The sequence below is a fragment of the Symphodus melops genome, assembly GCF_947650265.1.
Source record: "Symphodus melops genome assembly, chromosome: 9".
Classification (NCBI taxonomy): domain Eukaryota; kingdom Metazoa; phylum Chordata; class Actinopteri; order Labriformes; family Labridae; genus Symphodus; species Symphodus melops.
Window position 1 is genome coordinate 19,279,759 of NC_136699.1, and position 25,830 is coordinate 19,305,588.

Consider the following 25,830-nt stretch of genomic DNA (forward strand, 5'->3'; position numbering starts at 1 on the left):
ATGCCATGCACATCCCAGAAATTGAGGGTATAGATTTATGCAGGCAGGCATATTAAAATTGATGGCAGTGACACTGAGAGGCTGTTATTTTTAGACAATAACCTCATATTTCTTTGCATGCCATCTCACATTTCTTGCACTCTTTCAGCATCTGTCTAGAGATGTGGGGGTTTTTTTTCTTTCTTTCTTCATGCAGCGAATCTGACAGGTAAAGAGGGAAGAATGAGTAGAGAAAAAGGGGAGGAGGAAAATATAGAAGACTCCAGCAGGATACCAATCCAACAATCAGGGGCATGAGGGGATGAGAGAGATGGAAGGAAACACACACAGCACAGACCGGCTGAATAATTGATACAGAGTGGAAGGGTACTCCCAAACATAAGCGTTGGGCTTTGAGCGTTTAACCTGTTTACAGCAACTGTTTCTAGACACGCAGACACACGTATAGACATGGTGCTATGAAACAGCAGTTGTGAGACATCAAAGGAGAGGAGACCACACAGCTAAGTGTAGTTAAGCGCGATATGAAATGGCAATCATCACATTCAGCCACAGCAGTGGGTTCTACTGAGTCTGAATAAAAGAGACAGGGATGGGGCGCCGGATAACTTAGCTAGCGGTGATGCGCCTCATATAATGAGACAATTTTCCTCATTGCAGCAACCATAGACTCATTTCTGCATGTCAACCCCCCACTCTCTCCTCTCAGCATTTCCAGTCTCTCGTCAGCTGTCCTCTCAAATAGTAGCAAAAAAAAAACAAAACAATGGTAAATGGACTGAGCTTGTATCGCGCTTTTCTAGTCTTCAGACTACTCAAAGCGCTTTAACACCGCATGTCACACCGACACATTTACACACCGCAGTGGTTGCTATGTATGTTGACCATCAGAGGTAACTAATCCCATTCATACACATTCATACGGCCCTGGCGCAGCAGGGGGAGCAATTCGGGAAATAAAAAAAGAGACAGTGACTTACAGAAGAAACGCTACCTCGTAACCTCGCTGGAGTATCTGATGAAGTAGTCCGAGAAATGAGTCACCATTAGGACTTCAGCTGACTTAGTCAAGACCCTGGTATCTCTGAAATCCACATAACACGAAGGGAAAGTTTTGTGTCTGAGCTTTAACTTCTACACCACCGACTAGTGAAATCCTTTACACTTTACTTCATGAGAGTATAATATGAGAATGGTAGTAAAATATTTTCTTCCCAAGATTTGACTTCCTGGATAATAAACGTAATCTATGATCTAATAACAGAATCTATCTTTTACTCAATACTTCTTCCAAACTTATGTTATAAAGTAGGCTAGTAAAAAGATACCTTTCGCAGCTTTCTTACAACATTTTTTATCATCTGATAAAGAAACTCAATCGACCAGTTTATGGTACCGTAGAAAGGAAGTCTTGGAAAAAGTTTGAAAATAAGACCCAAGTTGTGTTAACCATGAATTTATCATCGTAACATTTCTGAGATTAATCCTGAAACGAGCACACATCTGACAGCATTTTTTTTATCTCTTTGCAGATATGTTTACACACCCCAGGTCAGAAACTCATCGAGATAATAGTAGATAGCTCAAGATATCAGAAGGAGAGCCTGCTCGCCAAAACACACACGCACGCACACACACGCACACACACACACACACACACACACCTACACACACACACACACACACACACACACAGTCACAAACAGATAGACGTGCAAATTCCACCAAAACAGGGAGACAAAAAAACTCCCCTTCCTCAGTCATGTTTGAGGTAACAGAGTGACCTCGCTTCTCTGATCTGTCACTCTCACCTCAGGGCTTTCTTCTGTCGTACCACCTGGAGTCTGTGCGGGGGCAGATACACACTTGGATGCGTGTGCATGGAGTGTGTTAACAAAAAGTTCTTCTTGCTTTGTCCCTGAAAAGTTTCTTCAAGTGCAGTCTTTCTTTTTTCTTTTTATAGTATCGATATTCCTTCAAGCTCAGATCAGAGATCAGTCTCAAAAAGAGGTGTGAGGGACATTTTCTCAGGTATGAATGAAGGAAAACATGAGGGGAGAAGCGGTAGTGTGAGGAAACTGGATAGAAAATGTAGCGGGAAAAGAGGTGTTAAGCAAAGGGGAGGCCTGAGGTGAGCAGGTGCAGCGATAGCAAAGGATAATAGGTAATATAAGAAAAGGGATGATGGTTCAAATCCCTTGTTATCCTCTCTCTGAGCTCTGACCCCACTCGGGCGATGAGGACAGGAAAGAGGGACGGCGGTGATCCGCCGCAACCAATGAGTGCAGAAACGAGGCACAGTGTAAGTGGGGTGAGAGACAGGGGGGAAACAGTAGAGCAGGTGGAGGTTAAAAAGAGACCTTGGACTGGAACGAGCTGAATTGGAGACTAAATCAGTTCAAGGATGTTCAAACCCATATGGCAGGAAAGGTTCAGCGGAAGGAGAAATTGGACAGAAACTTGCACATATGTGACCCTGTCATCTTAACGGGAATGGGTGGCAGATTGGATTGTCTGCGCAATGTTTACCGTCCAACAGAGCTTAACTCTTATCCACCATGGGACTTTCATGTCATCTTTAAGCAATTAAAAAATGACCTTCCCTCTCATGTGTTTCTTTTCTCTTCAGGCACTTTTTGTTCAAGACATCATCAGGAACCACCCCTCTCTTCAGTAGCTCCTCCCCCGGTTACCCTTTGACCTCGGGAACCGTGTATTCTCCGCCTCCTCGCCTGCTACCCAGAAACACCTTCTCCCGTTCAGCCTTCAAGCTAAAGAAGCCGTCCAAGTACTGCAGCTGGAAATGTGCCGCTGTGACAGCCATCGCAGCTGCTGCCCTGCTGGCAATACTACTGTCCTACTTCATCGGTAAGTCAGCAAGCACAGAGTTGTATTCATGAAGAGGATAAACAACTTTGTTTTATCATTATGAGAAGCCATACAAACACAGGGTCAATAAAATGTGAGAAAAGTTGAGAACACAGGAGCTAACTTTGGATGAACTCACACTTAGTCACCCTCTATTTCAGAATCAGAATCTGAATTCTTTTATTGTCAGTGTTCCTCTTTCAGAAGCACAACGAAATTTAAAAAAAAAATAGCAGCTCTCGGAGAAAAAAAAGAGGAAAGTGTAAGCTTCAGCTTGGTTAGCCCTGTTTGTTTTTCCCTGACACATACATGGAGTTTTCTTTTATTTTTACTCATCCCAGACCACAGACAAAACATGTCAAGCTAACAGCTTGTTCTAAACACAAAGCAGATTTTTGAAGCGTAAGCCTTGCTACTGTAGCCAAAGTCAAAATCAGACTCAGCAGGAGCCCTGGCCTCCACTCAGCAGCAGTAAACAGCCAGTCTGACATACACAAGATGCATAACTGCACCATAGTGTGTCTGTTTCCACAACAAGTCCCAGTCAATAATAGGAACCCTCACAGACGCAGAAGGGACATGGATGTTTTTCACTGATCTCACACCAATACACGATAGGCCAATACGTCAGACTAAAAACAATGGCGTTTACTCAAAGGAAAGTTCTGACGGAGTCTCTGAGGAAGAGATTCTGGTGGCTATCTACAAGTGGATCTTTTGGATGGAGAGAGAGAGCATTGATCAGAGCTTGTGTGTGTTTGTGTGGGTGTTCTTTTTTTTTTTCCTTCTTGACCTCGTTCCCAGGACAAAGTATGGCAGACATGTCAGCGTACGTGTGTAAAAGAATAGACAAATAGAATACAGACATTGGATGAGCAAAAACATGCCTCTGTATGTGTGTGTGTGTGTGTGTGTGTGTGTGTGAGGAGGCAGATGTGTCACTGAGCCGTTGATTGGCCTCTTACCCAGGAGACCAGAGTCAACAGATGGGGGGATCTTACAATCAGTAACATCAGCAGAAAAAACAACCCCCTTAGTGCCCTTGCATACATTATTAATCTGGTTTTTACATTATTTATTTTATATATATATATATACCTTCTGCTGATCCATCCATCAAACCATCTCCAGTTTGTATTCAGGATTTATACACATTTATTCACCTTAGGTTGTTCGCCAGGATGTGTGTTCAGTGCTTGTGTGTGTGTGTGTGTGTGTGTGTGTGTGTGTGTGTGTGTGTGTGTGTGTGTGTGCGTGTGTATGTGTGTGAGTGTGCTTTGTGTATCCCCTCGGACTGCCCTTGAGAGTGGTGTGTGTCCTCCAGAGCAGATCAAGGCCCCACGCCTGGGGCACACAGACAGATCCATCCTCTCCTGAGCACCACACGGTCACACTGAGCTGGACAGCCACATATGGAGCTGCAGAAAACAGGAGAGGGGGGAGAGGGGGGAGAGGGGAAGGCCAAAAAACACAGTAAAAGTTCACAACACTTTCTCCCCCCCCCACCGCCACCACCCGTAGTTACTCGAGGGCAGGGATGTAGTGGAGCATAGAAAAGAACTAAAACCTCAGTTTATCTTTTTTTCATTTATGAGCAGCTTATTGCTCACTTGGGGCCTTAATGACACAAATATTTGTTTCCATCAGAGAACATCTAATTGTACATTTTACTAAGCAGCTATAAGATGAATTAGGTACTAATTAGGAAAATAATTCCAAATTGTGTCTCATCTGAGACAATAATGCATCCTTTTCCACATTTTTTCAGTGTTAGGGTGCCACCTAAATAAGTGTTAGGTACTGTCCCTACAGCTTGTTATGACTGTCTGGATATATAACACGTTGGTTACATTACATTATTAACATAAAAACAGCTTTTTAAGTCAATGTATCTATATTTAAATGCTATTGAATGTTGAATTTTGAAATGGACTAAGTAAGTAGGTAAGTGAGTGAGTGAGTGAGTAGCAGTTTAAAGCTTTAAGCTCTCATTTCTGGGTTGTTACTGTTTTACAATATGCCAAAGTCAGTTCTTCACAGCCAAACTTGATTTTACAATTGGCTTTATTTCAGCAAACCAAACCGAGGATGCGTCATACTTTATTGTTGTCACTACTTTTGCTAACTCTGTGGCCTCTTTTCAGCTGTTGCAAGGAGATGTTTTGCTCTGCTGTGTTGTCTGAGCTGAACAGAGCTGTAGCAGTGCTGCCAAGCCTGAAACCCTTGTGTTTACCTAGCTTTTTGTAGCGTTAATCGTGCAGCGAGTTTCAGTCGGAGGAGTACAATGCTCATAAGGGGGGTTTTGTACTACCTTGTTTGTGTGTTATATAGGTGTGTGTGTGTGTGCGTGTGTGCGTGTGTGTGTGTGTGTGTGTGTGTGTATGTGTGTGTATGTGTGTGTGTGCGTGTGTGTGTGTGTGTGGGAGCCCAATAGTCGCTGGGGGGAATTTGTAGAGCACCCAGAGCCATGCAGCGTGAAGAGGACCCCTCTGAGGCGTCCACCCAAGAGCCCACTCGTAAATTACACCAGGACACATGTGCCTGAACAGCACTTTTTTTTGTGTGCATTGTGTGTGCATGTGTACATTGTGTGTGTGCAAGTGTTTCTGTGCGTGCAAAAAAGAAGGAGAACCCTGGGATGTTGAGAGTGAGAGGGTGATTTTATTCCTATTTCTCAACACCGACAAGCATCAAAGAAGGAATGACCTTAAAAACAAATAAAAATTACCCAGGAATCTTTTGGAAACGCACAAAAACACATCCACAAATGCAAGCGTGGTGAGAACCTTTAAGAAAAAGAGAGACCCAGCATGCTTCAGGAGGCGCGCATTATAGAAGACGTTTCTTTGAAGCTTACTTAATGTGTCCTATACTGTTGGAATGGAGCCGTATGGGGATGAGATACACAACATGGCAGAAATATGTGCTGCTGAGCACCTTTGCATTTCTCTGTGTAAATGTGCGCTTGTGTGAGCTCGAGAGAGGTAAAGCATTTGGTTTCCAGACTCCAGCAGAGTATGGCCTCCTCTTTACGTGTGAAGGAATGACTGAACGGTTGGAGGGAGGAGGATAAACGAGAGTGCTTGTTCTTCATTCCCCTGGCGTCTTGTTTGCTTGCTCCGCATGGAGCACCGGAGCCAAAGGAGAGGTGGTTGCTAGGATACAGGTGAACGGTTGGCATACAGGCGGGAAGACAGGTCCGTCATTGTGAACGGCAACCTGGAGAGAGCGAGATAGAGGAGGAAGCAAACGGAGAGGAAGAAAGAAAAGTGTGGAATAGAGTTGGAGGGGAGAGGGCAGAGGGGAAGAAAAGAGATGCGTCACTGTCAGCATGTTGCCACAACATAAAGGGGCGAGGAAGAGGAGGATGGATGACTGGAGAGAAGGGGAAAAGATGAAGGAGAGGAGGGCTGATGCTGATATGTCACTGTCGACGACGTAAAGGATGAGAGCGCGAGATTGGAGTGGGAGCAGGAGAGCGGCAGCGTCTGTTGTTTGCACTGCCGAGGAAAAGAGGGGGGAGCTGATGGGGAGGAGGAGCGGGAGTGAAAAGACTGCCAGGTGTGGAGAGGAGAGATTGAGGGGAGGCAGAAGGAGGAGGAGATGAAGGAGAGCGTGGCCTCCCGAGGCTCCGTCACCTGGAATATCTGTGGGACTAATGTCTCCTAATTGATCACAGCGAGTAGAGAAACAGAGGGAGCATGACAGAGAGAGGAGAGGACAGAGAGAGAGAGAGAAAGAGAGAGAGAGAGAGAGAGAGAGAGAGAGAGAGACTGTGGAGGACAAGAGCGGGAAGATGACGACAAAAGAAGTTAGAAGAGACGAAAAGAAAGTAGGATGAAAGTCTCAGAGGAGAGAGAATATACAGAGAGAAGACAAACAGACAGGAAGAGAGATGCATTATGGTTAGAAATGAGAGGAACGGTGGGTTTTGATACATAGATGAAAGATCGAGGACGTGTCAGAGCAGTTGAGTCCAGGTGGAATGTTCTCACACACGCGCACACAAACACACACAAACACACACACACAAACACACACACACACAAACACACACACACACACACACACACAAACAGGTGTGCCCTTGACTACAAGGAGTAAACTTGCTAGTGGGCGCTTGTGTCACCTTTGCAGGGGTGTTTGGTGTGAATGTGTGTGTGATGGCTGAATTTGTCGGGCGCTGTAGCACACTCCACATGGTATTGTCACCACTGATGAATGAGAGCGCGAGCACACACACACACACACACACACACACACACACACACACACACACACACATTCACACACACGGGTAATGTATTTTTAGTCTTACTCTCAGCTCCCCTGTCTGTTGATTAAACAGACACACACACCAAACACACACACACACACACACACACACACACACACACTGTCATCCAGGTTGACCTTCATGCCTCTAAGCCGACCGCTTTACATCCATCACTGCTGTCTCGCTGTTCCAGACTGATCACAATCGCTTACTGCCCGTTCGTCCCGGTCACAAGTGTCTCACTTCACTGCTTTCATATCACTGCTCTCTTACATAATAACGTGTTCATGATTTTTACTGTCCAAAGACTTAAAACTCTGCTGAATAGCCTCGCTTTGATTCTACTCCAAACTGTGTTAATCCCTGAAACGTTTTCATCTTCTAATCAGAATGTAAGGAGGTGCTGCAAGTGTAAAAGTCACCATATTGGTAAAAAAAAAAAAATTCAGGAGAGCGTATCCCTACAGTGTCCCAGTTTGTGTTCATTGTTTTATTCTGATATAAGTTTATGTTAAGGTAATAATGAAAAGAAAATGGTTGGATTTGTGTATAAGGGATTATTAAAGTCTGGAAGTGAAGCTCAAAGGCTTTTGTCTGACATTTAATTCATAATGTAAAATGACACAGTATCACAGTAAAGCCGAAAGCAGAGTCAGAATTTAAATCATATTCGACAGTTCTTACAACACACTTATTAAAACAGGGGCTCCACTTTTTTTGAATTCTCTCCCTTAGTTTATGTCAACAAGCATCTTACTGTGTTTTTATTTCCTTTCCACAAAAACACTGATCATCACAGTTTGCAATATTGAACTTTGCTTTGCAGCTCTTACAGCTGTGGCTCAGTTGACAGAGTCGTCTCTCAACCTGAAGGTCGAGGGTTCGATCCCTGGAGCTCCTGCAGCCACATGTCTGATGTGTTCTTGGGCTAGACACTGAACACCAAGTTTACATTCACACGTGGCGTATCAATGTGAATGGGATTAGTTTATTCTGATGGTCCCTTTACCACATCGCAGCCTCTGCCATCAGGGTCTGATGGGTGTGAATGTTTAAGTGTGACTTGTGGTGTGAAAGTGCGTTGAGTAGTCAGAAGACTAGAAAAGTGCGATACAATCTCAAGTCCATTCTCATTTACAGCTAAACCGAAGTGATTTGGTTCGTTTACGTGAGACGAGATACAAGTTCCCCAAGTAGAGACCACCGCTTTAGAGTAAAGTCATGACTTCTCAGTGAATTTTAAATATTCCAAGATAATTGTTATTCCTTTTTCATTTTAATTTAGAAAAATATTAAAAGTTATTTTAATTATTACATCATGACAAAAAGAGCAACAACAAAAAAAGGAGCAAGCATAATCTCACATTGAATCAAAAATATGATTATTTAAGTTTTCACGTCTGATGTTCCCTTCTTGACTTGTTTCATTTGAATAATTTTCAGAGGCTGGACGTTTTTTTAAATGTCTTCAGTTCTGTTCAAAGTGCTGACGAGAACATGAAAACCCATGTTGGAGAATCTGAAATCTTCTCTATTTCTCTTTTGTTATAATCATTTCTCAACTTCACAAATATCTCTGTGACCCGAAGGGGGTCTCAACCAGGGAGCTTGTCTTTGAGTTGCAAGCTGTTACACCAAAGAAATGTTTCCTTGTTGGATTGTTTCATTTTGTGTTGTGGTGAAGTGGAACTAAGTTTAAAAAAAAATCAAAACGCTCTTCGCTCCAGCAACAGAAACATGAATATACCCTGAGGAGGTTTTGACCTAACGTTTGCCTTCGTGCTTCTGGAAGAAGATAAAAAAGAGAAGAAAATGCAAATGAGGAGCTAATTACATATCAAAGTTAGTTTTAAAACTGTTTACACTTTTTTTCTTTCTTTTTTTGCGTTTCTCCTTTTTTTAAGTATTTTTTATTAGCAACACAAAGAGTGAACTCTTGAGTGTGCAGACTGTGCTTGAGCTGTGTCGAGCCTACAGTTCTCACAATGTGGCTGCTTTCCAAAACCCAGCACCTTGACCCCGAAGTCCCCTCTCACTCTGCATGTGGCTTCCCTTCTGCTGATCCAAGGTGTAACAGCTAGAGGTCAGGATATGTCGCTCATGCCAGTGTGTGCGTGGGTGTCATTATACCTAAGGTGCATGTGTGTGATTGCGTGTGTGCGCTGAGGTGAGAGGCACAATTGGGCATATGGTGAATTCAGGAACCTGGGCATAAGGATCAGACGTGGAGCGGGTGTCTGTAGCAGCAGGGCCTGTCGTACTGATAAAGGTTGGGATCTTACCACACGATGCCAGTCCAGGAAAAGGGCAGGGCATGGCCAGGACCAGGGACAAGGTGCTACACCATCTGCACTGAGGGATGAATGGGTCACCTGCTCTGGTCAGAAGACACAAAGCATGGTTCACACTTGTTCAGACAGCGCTTGGTGGTTACATCACTGCTCAACACTGCTTGATGTATGCAGTGTTTGCATGTGTACGTCACAGCTGAGCGTGAGGAGGATGGGTGCTTTTCCTTCATCTGTTTCCTCATTCATTTATTCATTAGTGGCGGTCTTATCAGGCCCAATCGTTAGTCCAATTAGGCCTGTGGTGTTTCACTAGTCCCGAGTTCGAAAAAGGAGATAGATGAAGGCAAAGAGAAAGAAATCACTGTCCTCTCTTCCCCTCTCTTCTCTGTTTCTCGTTTTTTTTCTCCCCTGGCCTCCACAAACGTATTCTTCCTTCATCTTTCTTCCTCACTCATTCCCTCTCTCTCTCTGATCTGTGATAAGATAGCATAGTTCCTCATATCCTGTTTCTAATACAGATCGATGAGAGGGAAAGGACTGAGTTAGGGAGGGATGAGACGAAGCAGAGTGGGTTGATGTGGAGGGGAGGATGAAGATGAGGTGGGTTTGAAAGATGGGTGTGTGTGTGTGTGGGGGGGGGGGGGGGGGGGGGGGGTCAGGTAGAGATATCTGAAGAGGAAATGAGGATTCAGAAAGGAGGACATCACTCAGATTCACATCTCTTTTCATTTAGCCCATCACACACATGCGTGCCCACACACACAGCCATGGCTGCGTCTGCGTCAGGCCGTCTCCATATTTCAGTGCCAATAAGGAAGCTGTTTCTGCCGTGTGATTGAGTGAGCCGTTGTGTCTTTCCCTGCCAGACACCCGCTGTCTTGCAGGTGGGAGCTGCTAGCAACTCACATAACCTTTTGTGTTGCAGTCAATTACAGTTCAGTTGCATCAGCTGGGCGAGGAGGTCCCGTCGGGGCTTGCAGTGTGTGTGTGTGTGTGTGTGTGTGTGTGTGTGTGTGTGTGTGTGCGTGCGCGTGTGTGGGCAGGCGTGCACTTTGTTGTTAATACCATGCAATTTTAAGCATGCATACACAGACACACTCACACACTTAGTTGCAGAGAAATTGTCTCGCTCAGAGTATATGACCCCCAAGGGCAACAGCCAACCGCCGCCCCCGTCGCTCTGTCTGAGACTCTAAATGATCTCAGCAAGCAGCGCCTTCACAACTCAGCTAAGAGAGAGTGCTGCTTTATTTATAGACTACATAAGTGGATATTGTGCTGTAAACTCTAAGAAATATCCCAAATGGCTGGAATATTGAGAATCTATGGTGGCACCGTGCTCCCCCCCCCCCCCTCCCTCAGTCCCTCCAATATTAGCGCTGCAAGCCTGTGCTGCAGAGATAGAGAGAGAGGTGTGAGTGATACTGAAATAAACAGTGAAGGTGTGTTTTCCCAGGTGGCTGCTTTTTGTGCATGTGTTTTGGTTCGGACAATAAAATGTCTACCGGCTCGCTAAATGAGGGCCTTGGAGATGGAAAAACGGGGCGGAAGGTGGAAGACAGAGGAAAAATGCTTCCTAAACCAATTAGCAGCCGGGCGCTGGATGTGGGGCTAGCTACAATTACCGCCCTAATTGAGGTCAGAGTTGTTAATTTAGTGGTGAATTAGAACAGTTAATATGCATTTATCAGGATGGCCAGGGGAGATGGCAAAGAAAAGTATGCTGCCAATGTGTGTTAGTGTTTATGTGCAACATGTGCTCTTTGTGTAATTTTAGTTACATTGCAGGACATTACACACAGACACATGCAAGAGACCAATAGGTACCTTTTGTGCAATTAGGAGAGGTGTAATTAGTTTAATTGGAGATGCGGCCATTTAAATAGGCATTAATTTGGTTGAGGTGAGACGGAAATGGGCAAGAGACATGGAGGAGGGAAGAGAGAGAGAGAGAGAGGGTTTGAACAGTTGGGAGCATGTTCCAGAGAACAGACTGATGATGATACGATATCTTCCAGTCCGAGGACACTCAGCGCACAAAGTCACCTTTCTTCATCTCTGCCACTCTGTCTCTTTTCCTCTCATGCAGAAATCCATTTACACCCTTTAACTCCGAGACGTATAAATATTTCGGCAAACACATGTAGCCCTACACACCAGCATTGTATTTCTCCCTGATTGCCCGTGTTGTGAGCCACTTACTGTCAGAGGATGAAACACGACTATCTTTTCTCGCCCAACCAGTCAATGAATACAGGGCCACTCATCCTTTTAAATCTTTTCTCTCCACTCGCCATCTTCTTCTGCCTTCCCCGTTTCTTCCGCAGAGGCCCTTATTCATCTCTTCCTCTCTTCTCTGCAACATCATCTGTAGCCTTTTTTTTTTTTTTTTCATCCTCGGGGGATTTTATATGTTCTTTAATATTCTCTCAGTTCTCGCTGTCCTCCAGTATTCTCTCTGTTCCCTCTTCTCTTTCTCTGCCAAGGTTCAGCATGATTTCTCCAAGAGCTCCTGACCGTTGCCCCTTCTCTGAGGCCGGCCACCACCTCTTCCTTTTCATCTCTCTTGTCACCCTGTCCGTCAATCCATCCTCCTTTTTTTTTTTTTCTCTCTCTCGCTTTCGTCTCAGGATCACGTGTGCTGCTGATGTTTCAGATGCTCTCTTTTGCAGACGATACTGGCGAGCACTTTGCCTTTCTGAATTATGCATCAAGATTACATAAAAAAAAAACCTTATGAAGCAGCTGATCTATTTTTAATCCAACTGGTTTTGCTTGTTAAACCTGCTTCTCTCTGATCTTTCCGTGTGTGTGTGTGTGTGTGTGTGTGTGTGGATAAATGTGTGTATTGTTGTGTGTAGCTGTAAAAATGAACATGAGAGAGGAGACAGAGATAATAAAAAAGAGAGAGAGAGAGCTCAGCACGAGTCTGACTTTCTTTGTTGTTGTCTGTCAGTCGAATTCATTTCAGACAGGCTTTATTGGCATGGCATTTAATAAAGCCTTCCAATGCAGCTTGAAAACAGTAATTACGGCAATTATGATCCGAAAAGAAAATGCTTTAAATTAACGCAACACGAGAGCCAAATACTTCAGTTTCAGCGGTTTCACTTTGGCTAGATTTCCATCTTAACAAAGATAAGAGAGTGTTGGTATTTTGTGAAAAAGGTTCATATGATGTATCTTTTCTTTCTCTGTCTATGCCTCGTTTGTGTCGCCGCAAAGAAACCTGTTGACAAAGCTTTAGTGCAGCTGACGTCACAGAGTAAGAGTGCCATCTATGGGCCAGCTTTCCACAACCGCCCGAGGGAAAAAAAGATTCAAAGTAGGAGAAAAGAAAGTCATTTGTGAAAACCACACATGTGCACCGACCCTTAAACATGCACACACAATATGAAGAGACAAACACAATGAGCCAACTGTAGGACCGACTTGATGTTTTCTTGGGGATGACCTAGATTGAAAGCGCCGTCACAATAGACTCACTATTGCCTTCTGTCTCTCGCTGATTCAATAGGTAATCTTTCCATCGACTGCTCCGCGTGATACCATCTTTGCGTGTGCGTGCGTCTGCGTGTGTGCGCGGATTGCACGTCTGTGTTATCTGCAAAAAAAAAAAAAGAAGAAGAAGAAGGACAGGCAAAAGATAAGAAGAGAAGACGGAAGAAAAGAGGGGGAATTAAAAGGCAAAGAGGCGAGTGGGATGAAGGTCAGCGCCATGAGAGAGGAGAGGGCAAGAGGTGGATGTTAGAGAAAAGAGGAAGGGGGAGGAAGGACACTGTAGTTTCCGTGCATTCTCTCCCTCTCTTGCTCTTGTTCTCTGTACCAATCTACCCCCACCTCCTACGAAAAAAAAATAAAAAAAGAGCTGACAGTGGAGGCCGTGCAGCAGCCGAGGTGTCAGCGCTTTCCTTTGACCGGGAGTGAGGGAGAGGAGATAGAGGGAAATAGGAAGAAGGAAAAAAAACATAAAAAGGAAGAAACAAAGAAGGAGAGAGAAAGAGGGGAGGGGAGAGATGGGACATTGGGGTTGAGAACGAGTTAGCCCCTGCAGCAATATCGAAAGATGCACCCCCCTCTTTCTTGCAAGTTTTTACACTCATCCCTGTGTGTGCCAACCTTAGGCGAGTGGAGATAGAATTTGACAAGAGGGAAATTGATTCCCGGGCTTCAGATGCAGGTGTTAGAAGGCTCATGTTGAGGGGATAAGGCCAAAGCTGAGAGTCATGCAATAACACCTACATAATGCATTGAACACAATCACACATCTATCCCATGTGCAACTCTGGAAGCTCCCACCTGCTTATTCATGCATGCTTACAACACTGCAGGTGCATTGTTCCTTTTGTGTAACATTATTTTAAATATTCAAACACGAGAAAACAATGCTCTCCACTGAAGACTATTCAAAAAACGTTGCAGATCATTTCCAACACTCTAAAGCAAACCTATCACCTAAATAAAAGGAAAATCACTTACAGGGCAGGAAATCAACTGTTTTCTGGCTGTTTTTTTTTTGTTTGTTTTTTTTTTACTGTTTCCTCTCCTGACTTTGAGAGGAGGGGAATCTTGGCAGGCTAAGGGGGGATAACACAGAAGGAGTTAAAAAAAAAAAAAAAGGCTGACAAAGTGATGAGCGAGCACACTTGAGCAAATTTATACCTCTCCCATGCACACAATAACACAACAGAGGACAAAAGAAGAGGAGACGGGAAAGGAAAAGTCATGGAGCGAACTCTTCCGAGACAGATCTGTCACTTGCTCTCAATGATGTGGTTTAAAGGCTGCGAAATAAAGCAGGAGATGCTGTCAGGTTAAAAGAAGATTGTGAGAGAATGAGGTAAAGGAAGGGAACAAAAGGAATGATCCGTATTGTTTTTAATTGTCTATTTTGTACGTCTCGTCTTGTGGGTTTTTTGTGCTGTAGGTTACCTGCCACTTTGTTAACAGCATTCTTTGATTGATATAAAGCAACACTAGTTTAAAAGCAGCGCTCTATAAAGCCTCGCTGGTTTCTGTATAAATGACAGATCAGACACAGGGGGTTGGCCTCTTAGATTTCTTTGGCTTGATGACTTTCAAGTGTTGCTTTTTTTATACTAGGCTCAGAGACAATTCCCAATACAAGTCATACAGTATGTCCTCACCCTTGCTTCTTTTTTTTTTCTTCTCTTTCTCTCTTCCTCTTCCATCTCTCCTTTATGTGCAGCAATCAACTTGCTGGGTTTGAACTGGCAGCTGAAGCCGTCCGAAGGCCCGCTGTTAAACAACGGACTGGGAACTGGCCTGCCTGTCAACAGTGATGTGGCCACGCTGCCCTCTGGAGGTAGAGGTATGAACTACAGCATACATAACCCTCGCAAGAAAAAAAAACCTCACTGTGCATTGTCGAGTTACTGTAGGCGAAACTCCGGTATGGAAGACATTACAGCTTTCTCTCTAATGTGGTTTGTAAAAAAAAAAATGTTTATTGCATACTGTCACAAAAATGCCAGACAAAAATCAAAACAAAAATGATAAAAGCCCTATGCTACAAACAAATGCTTTCTCTCCATTATTGTAAAAAAAAGAAAACCCTGAACATAAATGAACCAAATCAAAGTTAGAGGAAATAATGAGCTTCGGTTTACTATGATTTAAAAACAACATATACAGCCCTGGCAGTCTGCATACTCCAGCATGCAAAGTGTGTATTAATCTGCAACTAAAAATAGTCCCCAGCCATGAACGGTTTATATTCTCCTAACCTAAAGCTTTAAAGTCTGACCTATTTTTGAAGATTTACGTCCTCAGAAGGAACAAATTGACTTTCAGCTGAGTGCCACAGTCAGGAAAGTACATTCAGAATGAGCTGAAAACAGACCAACAGCAGTGTTTGATTTGTTTGGAACAAAAAAATGAAAAATGAAGTTACACCATGCTTGTCCTTCAAGGCTTTTAAAGGCTGCCTCTGCTCCGCGTCAGGTATTAAACCAGTCTGGTAGATTTGTTTTACACCCAAACAGGCTCAAACCAACTATAATATTTTCATAATTCATGCCACAGTATTAGCTGTGCTATCAGTATGGGCTGTTTAACCACTCTGCTGAGTTGTGTCGAGCTGGCTTTATCGTCTCAGTCAGCAGCGGAGTACAACACCAACTGCATCGCCCCCCTCTCTTGTTTCTTTTAAGGCCCCCATGCGGTTCTCCATCTATTCTTCTCTCTCTCGCTCAATCTCGCTCTGTAATACACACAGCATGTACTATAGGTACGTGTGGGCTGCTGCTCTGTGTCTGTATTCTGTATTAATGAGAGGACTGTTGTGTTGTGTTCCCCAGCCGTCTAGGCCAGATGCTGCTGTTGTTCTTCTCATTGTTTCTTTTACTTTTTCTCTGTTCTGCACACAAACGTACACACACACACACACACACACACACACACACACACACACACAGCCAACACTCTGTCTTTTTCTGTCTGGGCCCCAACGCGCTGCTCCGTTAGACGACTGACCTGATTGCAGGATGCTGGGTGTTTCTGTGTGCGTGCCTGTCTGTGAGTCTGCTTGGACAGCTGTGCCCTGCAGTGCTATGATCCCGCTCTCGTTTTAGTCCCGACAACAAAGTCCACAGTCTTACGGCTTCTTCTACAAAGGCATCATTTTGCATCCCACTGTCGCATGTACCAACAATCACTGTTGCATAAACTGTAGGCACAGTTTGCAGAGCTAATGGGGCTTGTCCTCGACTATTCAATGGCCATGAATTTTTACAGCAGATTATTTCTAGTAAACTGTGATGATTAACTATTGACCCTTTCAATCAATGCATATAATCACAGATTATGTAGTTTCTTTTCCCCTCGCTCCAGGTCCGTGGGCAGGCAGGAACAGCAGTATAGACACAGGAAACATTGAAGTCGGGAGGCGAGTGACCCAGGAAGTCCCTCCAGGAGTGTTTTGGAGGTCCCTGCTCCACCTCAGCCTGCCCCAGTTCCTCAAGTTCAACATCTCCCTCGGCAAAGACGCCCTGTTCGGAGTGTACATCCGTAAGGGTCTGCCTCCTTCACACGCACAGGTAACATCTACAACCGCAAGTATGAAGAAATGGAGATTCTTCATCTTCTAAACCTTTAGGCTAATGGATTAATCTCAGAATTATCCTTTGTCATTAGGAACTCTTCATCTTCATATTGATCAGCTAAAATGGAAGATAAATTATAAGATTGTGGCCTGTGTCAAGGGACATCTTAAAATTCATTTGTGATTCATTATAACAGTTGTTAGGGAAAAAAAACTCATTCAGTCTAGGATTTACCCTTAATTAAATTTCACAGTAATGTAAGTTTTACTGCCTCTTATTAATTAGAAACCATTCAATTAACAGCAGATTTGATTTTTAGAATGGAATTATTGCTACCGTTTCACTGGCTGACCTGACTTAAGCTGCTAAAGACCATGAAAGTTGTGGCTCCTGTTATGCAATAAAAAGCACTTTTGCAATGTGTCCAGAAACCCAGAAAGACTGACAGCCCCTCCAGGATCTCTATGTTACATTCTTCATGCTTCTCTGGAGATTTCCAGCCACACTTACTTCCTTTACTTTTTAATCTGCCTATATATACAACTACGGGTCATTTTTCAAAGTCTAAAAAATGCCAGCACAGCACTTCATAGTTGAATCATAGATTTTATACTTGCATTCACACTTTCATTCTACCTAAACCTCTCTCTCTCTCTCTCTCTTTTTTGTTGTTTCTTTCTTCTACAGTATGACTATATGGAGCGCCTGGACGGGAAGGAGAAATGGAGCGTGGTGGAGTCTCCACGGGAGAGGAGGAGCATCCAAACTGTGGTCCTCAATGAGGCGGTGTTTGTCCAGTACCTGGACGCTGGTGCTTGGCATCTGGCATTCTACAACGATGGTCGGGAGAGAGAAACCGTTTCCTTCAGCACAAACATCATGGGTGAGACAGAGGCAGTATTTGTGGTTGTGGGTAGAGGGACTTCAAACAATTGAAGGGGGTAAAGTGAGTTTGGTAGGTAAGAGGAGCTTTAGCACCATCATTCAGAAAAACAGAATAAGTAGGGAGAAGTGGCTCGTCGCTACAATTGATGCTGATTTAAGGAGTACTCCAATGATTTAGCATCGCACTCTTACAGTACAGTAACACTGTCAGTCTCTTGATGGACAGTTCTTTTGTAAAATATAAAAATGGTGCTGTAGAAGCCGAAATCTTTCCTTCCTTCTCCAACGATTTCTCTTTCTTTTCAAAACCAAGTGGGTCTCATATGCGGGCATTTTATTCTAGCAACAACTAATTTAGCCTTGAGCTACTAGCCTCAAGCAGAGTCCAGTAGCAGGCCACAGAGGGCTGCTAAGATCAGACTCAAAAGTCATATTTTTTTATTCTTAACTTGAAGTTTTCAGCCTCAATAGAAACTGACCATATACTGTATAAAACATGGACATGGTCTCTGTGGTGTTCACTATTTGTTCCTGGAGGTACATTGTGAAGCCTTACAATGATGGTTGCCATATTGGAAATGCTGACTCTAACCAATTTCCAGCTAACTGAGAAGCAGTGCATTTAGCTCGTATCTAGCTAGCATATATTCCAAATGATGACAAGAAAAACACAAGCAAAGTCTATTGTTTATGGTCAGTAACACGATTTAGCTAAAGTGAAGTCCAGCCTCCTGTCACACAGCTAGTCTTAACAATAAAATGAGGAGCTCTAAAATAATTCAACCCCCCCCCCCCCCCTACAGTTTCTACCTACAAACAAATTAGCTTGATACAACTGTTTTTGTAGCAGGCTATAAACCTTTTAAACCTGTTTATTTCTACTGTTATTAAAGACACTTAAATATTGTCTCCAATGGAGACTTGCACATTGGTTTCAGTTTCTCAACACTGGAGGTTTCTGCTTGATACTGACTCATGTGACATCAATTAAGTCACTAAAAGCTTAATAAAAATTATTTTATTCATATGATAGCACTCAAGACCTGTAGCAAGACTTTGATGTGCAAAGGTAGTTGAGTTTCCCTTTAAGAGGGAAATGGTGGCCTATTCTTCCCATCTCGTCAACGTTTTTACACATCCAAAGGGTGCAAAAACACACATCAGTGGAATGTGCACAATGTTGCCAATAGCAACACAACTTTAGCAAAATTGTCAAACCGGCTGGACCGCTTAGTGAGATTTGTTTTTGCCAGAACATCGAAGAATAAATTGATAGAATCTATTCAAAACCCAAAAAACAACTTGTTTTGTCAGAGTGTAGAATCACTTCCCTGGTGTTTGTTCATGTGAGAAGAAGAAAATAACAAACAACAAGAAAAATAAATTGTCTTGTACCATATCTGAAACCAGAACAAGTGAGGAATCCAAATAAATACCACCACAACCATGTAAATTGGTCTTTTTTATTTTTATTTTATTTTTTTTGGACCTGAAACGGCACTCTTTAATAATTCTCAATTGTTTTGGAAGCATGAGTGTGAGAACAAGGAGGACGGATAGAAAGAGTCAAGCCGAGGGAAAGAATCCTTCACTGTCAATATCTGGCGGTGGAGCTATCTGCAGTAGGAGTGAAGGAGAGAAGGAGAGGCAGCAAGGGCAGAATTAGAGTGAGGAGTGAGAGGGGGAGCCGGAGGAAAGACATAATGGCGGGGGCAAAGCCAGAATGAAGTGAAGTGGAGTGAAGGACAGGAGGAGGAGGAGCTGAAGAGGGAACTGAAAGACAGGGTGGCATTAGGGTAAGAGGGAGACTCGGGGGCTGAGATTTTGGGGGAAATTGCCGAGGACAGAAAAGGATTGAGGAAGTGCGAGAGGAAGGATAGTTTGGATGGGATGAGTAATGCTTTGTGTAAGATGAGTAGAAGCTGGAAGTGAATGTGATGGAAGGCGGGAATGGACGAATTAAAAGTCCAAAAATGCCTCCTTATGTCGCGCATTGACCCTGTTTCCTTTCTACCAAACTGTTCCACTCTGATAAGTGGGTTAAGACGCAGTAGAGGGTGGATGAAGCACGGAAGTCACGTACGCACCAGGCCAGAAACACTCTGGTAAAGTTCAGCTAAAATCTGCCTAGTTGCGCCCAAAAAACACAACCTGCATGAAGTATTAATGACCTTGAAGTGGCACGAGGCAGAAACAAACAAAAAGAGTGCCAGAAAATAGGGGGGAAGGGGGTGAAAGAGCCGGAGCAAAGAGTTCAGGAATACACTGTGGAGAGATATTACAGATGGGTTATGGATAGCATTTCAAAGAAAGGCTGATGCAAAATGCATCTCACCATGAAAATTCACTTTAAAGAACTCCATGGTATCTTGAAGGACGGCATTTTCTTTTAACGTCTGCGTGACAGTGGAGCCTCAAAGCACCTTGACTCGATTTGCACTATCTTAAAGAATGAACTGTGCCAATTTTTTTTAATCAAACACTTTCTATGCCTGCCATCAAAACTCTCTCACCCCTCCCCTCTTTCCCCTTCCTCTGTCTCACTTTGTCTCCTTCACAGATTCAGTGCAAGAGTGCCCGCGCAATTGCCATGGTAACGGAGAGTGTAATTCTGGTGTGTGTCATTGCTTCCCGGGATTCCACGGCATGGACTGCTCCAAAGGTATTTGCTCCTTTGCAAATGTGTCTCTCCCATCGTTAAAAACTCAGTTGGTCTTGGTGTCTAATTAGACGAGCAGGCTCATTTCAGCTCTGTGCGGCGAGTAGAGAGGATTAGGAGTGGTAAGATGGCGTGTGGCCTTAGGTGGAGCTGAGACAAGATGACTGATGATGAATGGCAGCTCCCCCGGCTAACGTCTCCCTGGCTTGCTGCTCACCTGGGATAGACAGCTTTGATGAATAGTTTAGTTACCTCTGCCTGTAATTACTCTTCATGTCATTGCCACTCGCCAGCCCCATAACCACTCTATTCGCCCTCAGTGCGGGTGGGGTTAGGGGTGTGTGGGTGGGCGGCGTGGGTTCTTCACTGCTTTGAGAATCTCTAAAAAGGCTGCTAATTGTTTTTCCTTTTGTCACGCACTCGGCTTAATCTCTCCCCCTCTTTCTCCTCCCTTGTCCTCCAGCGGCGTGCCCGGTGCTCTGCAGTGGCAACGGCCAATACGACAAGGGCTCGTGCGTATGCTACAGCGGTTGGAAAGGCCCGGAGTGCGATGTCCCCATCACGCAGTGCATCGACCCTCTTTGCAGCGGCCATGGCGCCTGCACTGATGGCAACTGCGTGTGCTCCATCGGCTACAAAGGAGCGAGCTGTTCAGAGGGTGAGAGGAGGCAGGGTTATGGGATGGTGATCCTAGAAGATGTGTGATGGTTTTATTTGTGTCAGATTTGTGAATGGCCCATGTGTGTGGTTGTTCAGATTGATTATTTTAAAACACACATGAATGTCTGAACCACAACAAACTGATTTTACACGTACACACATTCCCCATAATTCCCTTCAGACAGCTCATCATGGCATAATCTTCCTCTGACCGAGTGTGCTTTCCCTCCATATACACAGATGAAGTATAGCACTGCAGCCAAACACATCACACATTTTATTAAGGTATGAAATTGCTTCTATTGATCCTTGTTAAGAAGGATCAGGCCCCACATTCTCTGTTATCACAAAGCTATAAAAAAAAAAAAGAAAGCAAAAAACGAGGAATTAGAGATGGACTAGAAGTCAGGATAGCAGTCAGAGGTGAATTTGTAAAAGAAGAGGAAGCTCAAAAAGAAGGAAGAACAGAGAGCTGAGGGTGCCAAGTGGGTGAAGATAAAGAGAGGGAGAGAAAGACAAAGGGACGAGAAGAGCAAAATGAGAGACAGGAGAAGGCATGGTCCAGGGCCGGAGAACAAGGTCAGCAGTTTCTCCCGCTCTTCATTTTTTTTTTCTCTCCATCGCTCTCGCATCCAATTTTTTTTTTCTACCCTCTGCTCTGGTCTCAAATCTGATATTCATCACAGCAGAGTCCCTCAAACAATTTACCTGGAGTGCCGGCGACATGAAAATCGATAGCTGTGATCCCTAGTTTCTGCCAGGCAAACAGAAATGGAGGGGACGATGTTTTGTGCGAGAGCGTTGTGTTATGAACGTGTGTGTGCGGAAGGTGAGCTGCGGGGTCAATCATGCCTGGGGAAGGGGGGGAGGTGTCAGAAAAAAAAAGAGGACAGGAGGAAAGAGAGAGGGAGAGAAAGTGGGAGCAAGCGGGACAGAGCAATGAGAGGACGCCAGAGGAGGGGGCTGGGGGGGGGGGGGGGGGGGGGGGGGGGGAGCGCTTTGCCGGGAGGAGGTAATTTGTCAAATTGGTTTTCACTCACTGCTCGGACTCGGAGCTGCCTGTCAACCTGGCAGACTGACAGTGTCAGATTCTCCCTCCTGTATTAGCACATACGTGCATGCACACTAATGCATACACAAGCACTCACACCTAATAATGTGTCAGCGCGGCTCACTGCTCTTTCAGAGTGGAATGCATTTGCTGCTCTGCCCTAATTATCGACTCAGCTATTCATTATTGTGTGCTTTAATTGCCTTAGTAATATGCCTGGTAATATTTTCTTTTATTTCATTATCTTTCTTTGCACACAAAGAATGAAAATATGTCCTTTGCCACATGCCTTTCTTGTTAAAAACCCATCATATTTAATTTCGTTCGAAGCATCAGCTCTAATGTGACATTTCCTCGCTTGTGTTGTTTCATGTTCGTTTTTCTTTTCTCTTTATTCTTTTCCCACGTTGGTGTATCTCTGACTTAATGCAGTGGATTGCCTGGATCCGACGTGTTCCAACAATGGCATCTGTGTGAATGGGGAGTGCCACTGTAAGCCAGGCTGGGGAGGGCTGCACTGTGAGCTGCCCAGGGCCCAGTGCCCAGACCAGTGCCATGGCCACGGGGCCTTCATACCAGACACGGGACTGTGCAGCTGTGACCCCAACTGGATGGGACCTGACTGCTCTATGGGTGAGTACGCGTGCTGGGGTAGAGATGGATTAAAGATGGAGATTTGAGTGTGCCATAATTACAAAAACAGGGGAAACAACCTCCTCTCTCAATCATATGTTGCAGCCCCTGAGGATACGTAGCTGTTTAGCTTAGCATTTTATTTCATACGACTCTGGTGCAAAACTGTAGTTATATGAAACTGACAAAAAGAATGACTTAACATGCTGCCAAAGAGGATAGAGCAACTGTTACACTGGCTGAGCCAAATTGGAGCTAACAGCAACAAACTGCGACAGCTTTTTACTGTCAATGCTATATAAAGTCATCTCTCCAGCTTTTTACGATTAACAGGGTATTGGTTTACATCCAAAATGGGAAAAGCAAGTCCCTTCTTCTTTATAATATATATATATATATTGCAATGGCTTGTTAAAACATGTAGCATCCATGAAATAATAATAAATAATAAATGCAGTACAAAAAAGCGAAGCAATGACAGCAAAGGAAACAAAGAAACAGGAAGAATAACCACCCACAAACAATATCAAACAAACAGTGAACATGCCCCCGCAACTCGCCCACGGATACAAACATACACGGCAACTAAACATAAGACGTGGACAATAGGGAAACTTTTTTTTCTCTCTTCCTGCAACACGGCTGTGACAGATCTCAGGTCATTTGTTCCACACATCAAGGCCAGAGTAAAGCGTCACTGATGTTGATCTTTAAGGAACCAAAGGAACACTGTAACAGAATGAAAAGGAAGTTCCGTTGTCTGCAAGCATGCCAGAAATGTGAACGATGTTTCACTTGCTCTCTCGGTTTTCATGAGTGAGTCCCACGTGAGAGATTCCAGTAAAGAGACGCAGTTAATGACAACATGAACGTTGTTGTAGCTGGTGTCACATGTAGTTTACCTCAGATTGAATAGTGTCTGTATAGGATGGCAGAATAAGAACCGTGTGTGTTTTAGGATCATAAATCCCTGCTGGGGATTATGTTCTTTCTCCTGGGAGGACTTAGGTCCAAAAAAAAAAGATCTCTTGGAAAGAAATAGCTCATGATCCGATGTCTTATGTTACGAAAAACTTGACTTCAACCATCCGTATACCTCTAATCATAAAACTACCACAGTGATGGAGACGGCAGCCTTCACCGTGCCAGTCCTACACTGCATCCCATCTCCCCATATCAAACAGAGCTGCAGTATTAGTAATGAGAGAAGCAATACTTAACTTTGATAAAGACAACATTGTTCGACACTGCAGGATCCCTCAGCAAGCGTGCTTCTAAACATCTGTATATGCTTCATTCTCGCACAGCTGGGTTCCTGGATACATGAGCGGGATTGTCACATCACACCGCATGCAGCATCTGAGCCTCAATGGAGGCTTGGGAAGCAAATCCTGTTTTCAGAAAGTGTAGTCACTGATTCTAATTGGCGGTGTTTGTTGGAAAAACGTATTAAGTTGAATTTGTTAAAGTCACACATCGATGTTTATTTCCATTTCTATGAAAGTGAGGGTTTAAAGTTGAAGTGTGTAGATGTCCTGGTGGCGTAAAGTGTTATTTCAATGGTATTGTTAAATGTTTGAACTTGTTGTTTAATTGCCTATCTGTAGCCCAGACATCTCAAACATTTTTCGACCTGCATGCTACGTACGTGTCAAAAAGGAAATATTTGAAAACTAAGCTTAAAAAGTTCTGAATCGTTGGAGAATGTTTCTAACGAAAATATTTCATGCTTCCTTCAGAGGTGTGCTCAGTTGACTGTGGGACTCATGGCGTGTGTATGGGCGGAGCTTGTCGCTGCGAGGAGGGCTGGACCGGCGCGGGCTGTGACCAGCGTGTGTGCAACCCGCTCTGCATCAAACACGGAACTTGCAAAGATGGGAAGTGTCAGTGTCACCAGGGCTGGAACGGAGAGCACTGTACCATCGGTAAGCCCCTCGGTGTAAACCTGTGTGTGTGTGTGAGTGTGTGTGTGTGTGTGAGAGAGAGAGGAACTGTGTTTAAAGTGTGTCTGCTTTTCAACACTTGGGTGTGCACAGAAACACAAGCACCTAGTCAGACAAAAGAGGTAGCTTTTTTGAAAAGGAGAAAAGGGAGGCAAAAGGGAGACCTTGGGTAATTTGTAGAGGGGGGGCTGACGTAGGAAGTGGGCGACACAGATAAGAGAGAAGGAAGCTTGTTAAAAGTGAGGGGGGGAGGATTACAAAAGAATACAGTTTAGCCGTTTTTAGGTTCCCACTCAATTTGAGACCCCAGGAGTCGTCGTTTCTGTGGCCTCTGAAATACCAAAGTTATAAGATGAAAGGTCTAACTCTTCTCCTCACTGTGATCAAAAGTATCTCTCTCACATTGTTCGTGTGTGTGTGTGTGTGTGTGTGTGTGTTTACGTCAGTCAGTCACTGCCTCATGTTGTCATCACTGTCACTTTGGATGGATGAGTGCTAGATTTCGTTGATTCACCCACAGTGCCTTTAGATACAAAAAAAAAAAAAGTCTGATTTTCTTGTCACCACAAGCACTGTGATTGCAATCTGAGACACACACAAACACTAAAACACACACCACGTATCCGTATAAACACGCACGCACACACACGCACACACACACACACACACACACATATATATAAGCACAGGGGAATAACAGTTTATGATCTCTGCATTTCCCCCCCCATCAGAAAGTAGGGCAGCTTTGACTGCAGCATCAGCCCAAGATGAAAGAGTTGTCAGGCCTCAGCTTGGCACAAAGCACACTTCCACTCGCACCAAAAAGCTCTCAATGTTAGCTTACCCCAACTTGCCTGTTGTTCATTTCAGCTCTGCATGATGTTGCTTGCATTTATATTAAAAGAAATACTCTCCCCATCTCTTACCTTTTTGCACGTTTTCTCCCACTGCAGACCATGGGAGCATGGTTGACAAAGCAGGTACCGTATCTGACTCTGGTGTTTTGTTTCTTAGCCTGTGGTGGTAGAAGCTAGCTGCTGCATTTGTGGGTTTTTTTGGCCTGGCTTGGCTCTGTAGACTCTGTGGTGCTATCTGTCCATAGATCAGGGTGCCAGCCTCAATGAGAACTCCCCCATGTGTAGCACACTCCTGTTCACAGCAGTGTGCTACACTGGGGCCTGCTGTCATTGAGCCTAGATGTGTTGTGGGGTACCATAGAGCCGAGTGTGGTATCAGCAGTGTTGAGGGGCTGTGTTGTGAATGTGTGGATGTGCATGCGTGTGTGTGTGTGTGTGCGTGTGTGAGTGTGTGTGTGTGTGTGTCTCCTCCATATTTTTAATATGGAAACACAAACCCATAATTCTGTGAAGGTATTCCAGTCATGATGTGCATAAACACAGCTGCTTCACATGAGGGGAAAACGATGAAAGCCGTAAAGAACTTTTTGAGGTAATTGGTGAATTTCATAGGCCACTGATGCAAGGCCGTAGTGTGTCATCA

At 44.2% G+C, this 25,830-nt stretch overlaps 1 protein-coding gene across 9 annotated transcripts in view; it reads left to right on the top strand.

The window, feature by feature from the left end:
* tenm2a (teneurin transmembrane protein 2a) overlaps window positions 1-25,830 on the top strand; it is a 210,401-nt gene that overhangs the window by 159,562 nt on the left and 25,009 nt on the right. For 4 of the 9 annotated variants that reach the window (XM_079351891.1, XM_079351894.1, XM_079351897.1 and 1 more), the window contains 9 exons: window positions 2,630-2,868; window positions 14,645-14,767; window positions 16,267-16,493; window positions 17,187-17,382; window positions 19,945-20,046; window positions 20,507-20,701; window positions 22,187-22,387; window positions 24,127-24,312; window positions 25,284-25,310. In XM_079351891.1, the coding sequence (XP_079208017.1) occupies window positions 2,630-2,868; window positions 14,645-14,767; window positions 16,267-16,493; window positions 17,187-17,382; window positions 19,945-20,046; window positions 20,507-20,701; window positions 22,187-22,387; window positions 24,127-24,312; window positions 25,284-25,310 (1,496 nt within the window). The remainder of the gene's footprint in view (window positions 1-2,629; window positions 2,869-14,644; window positions 14,768-16,266; window positions 16,494-17,186; window positions 17,383-19,944; window positions 20,047-20,506; window positions 20,702-22,186; window positions 22,388-24,126; window positions 24,313-25,283; window positions 25,311-25,830) is intronic. The other 5 variants (XM_079351890.1, XM_079351892.1, XM_079351895.1 and 2 more) reach the window with 2 other exon arrangements.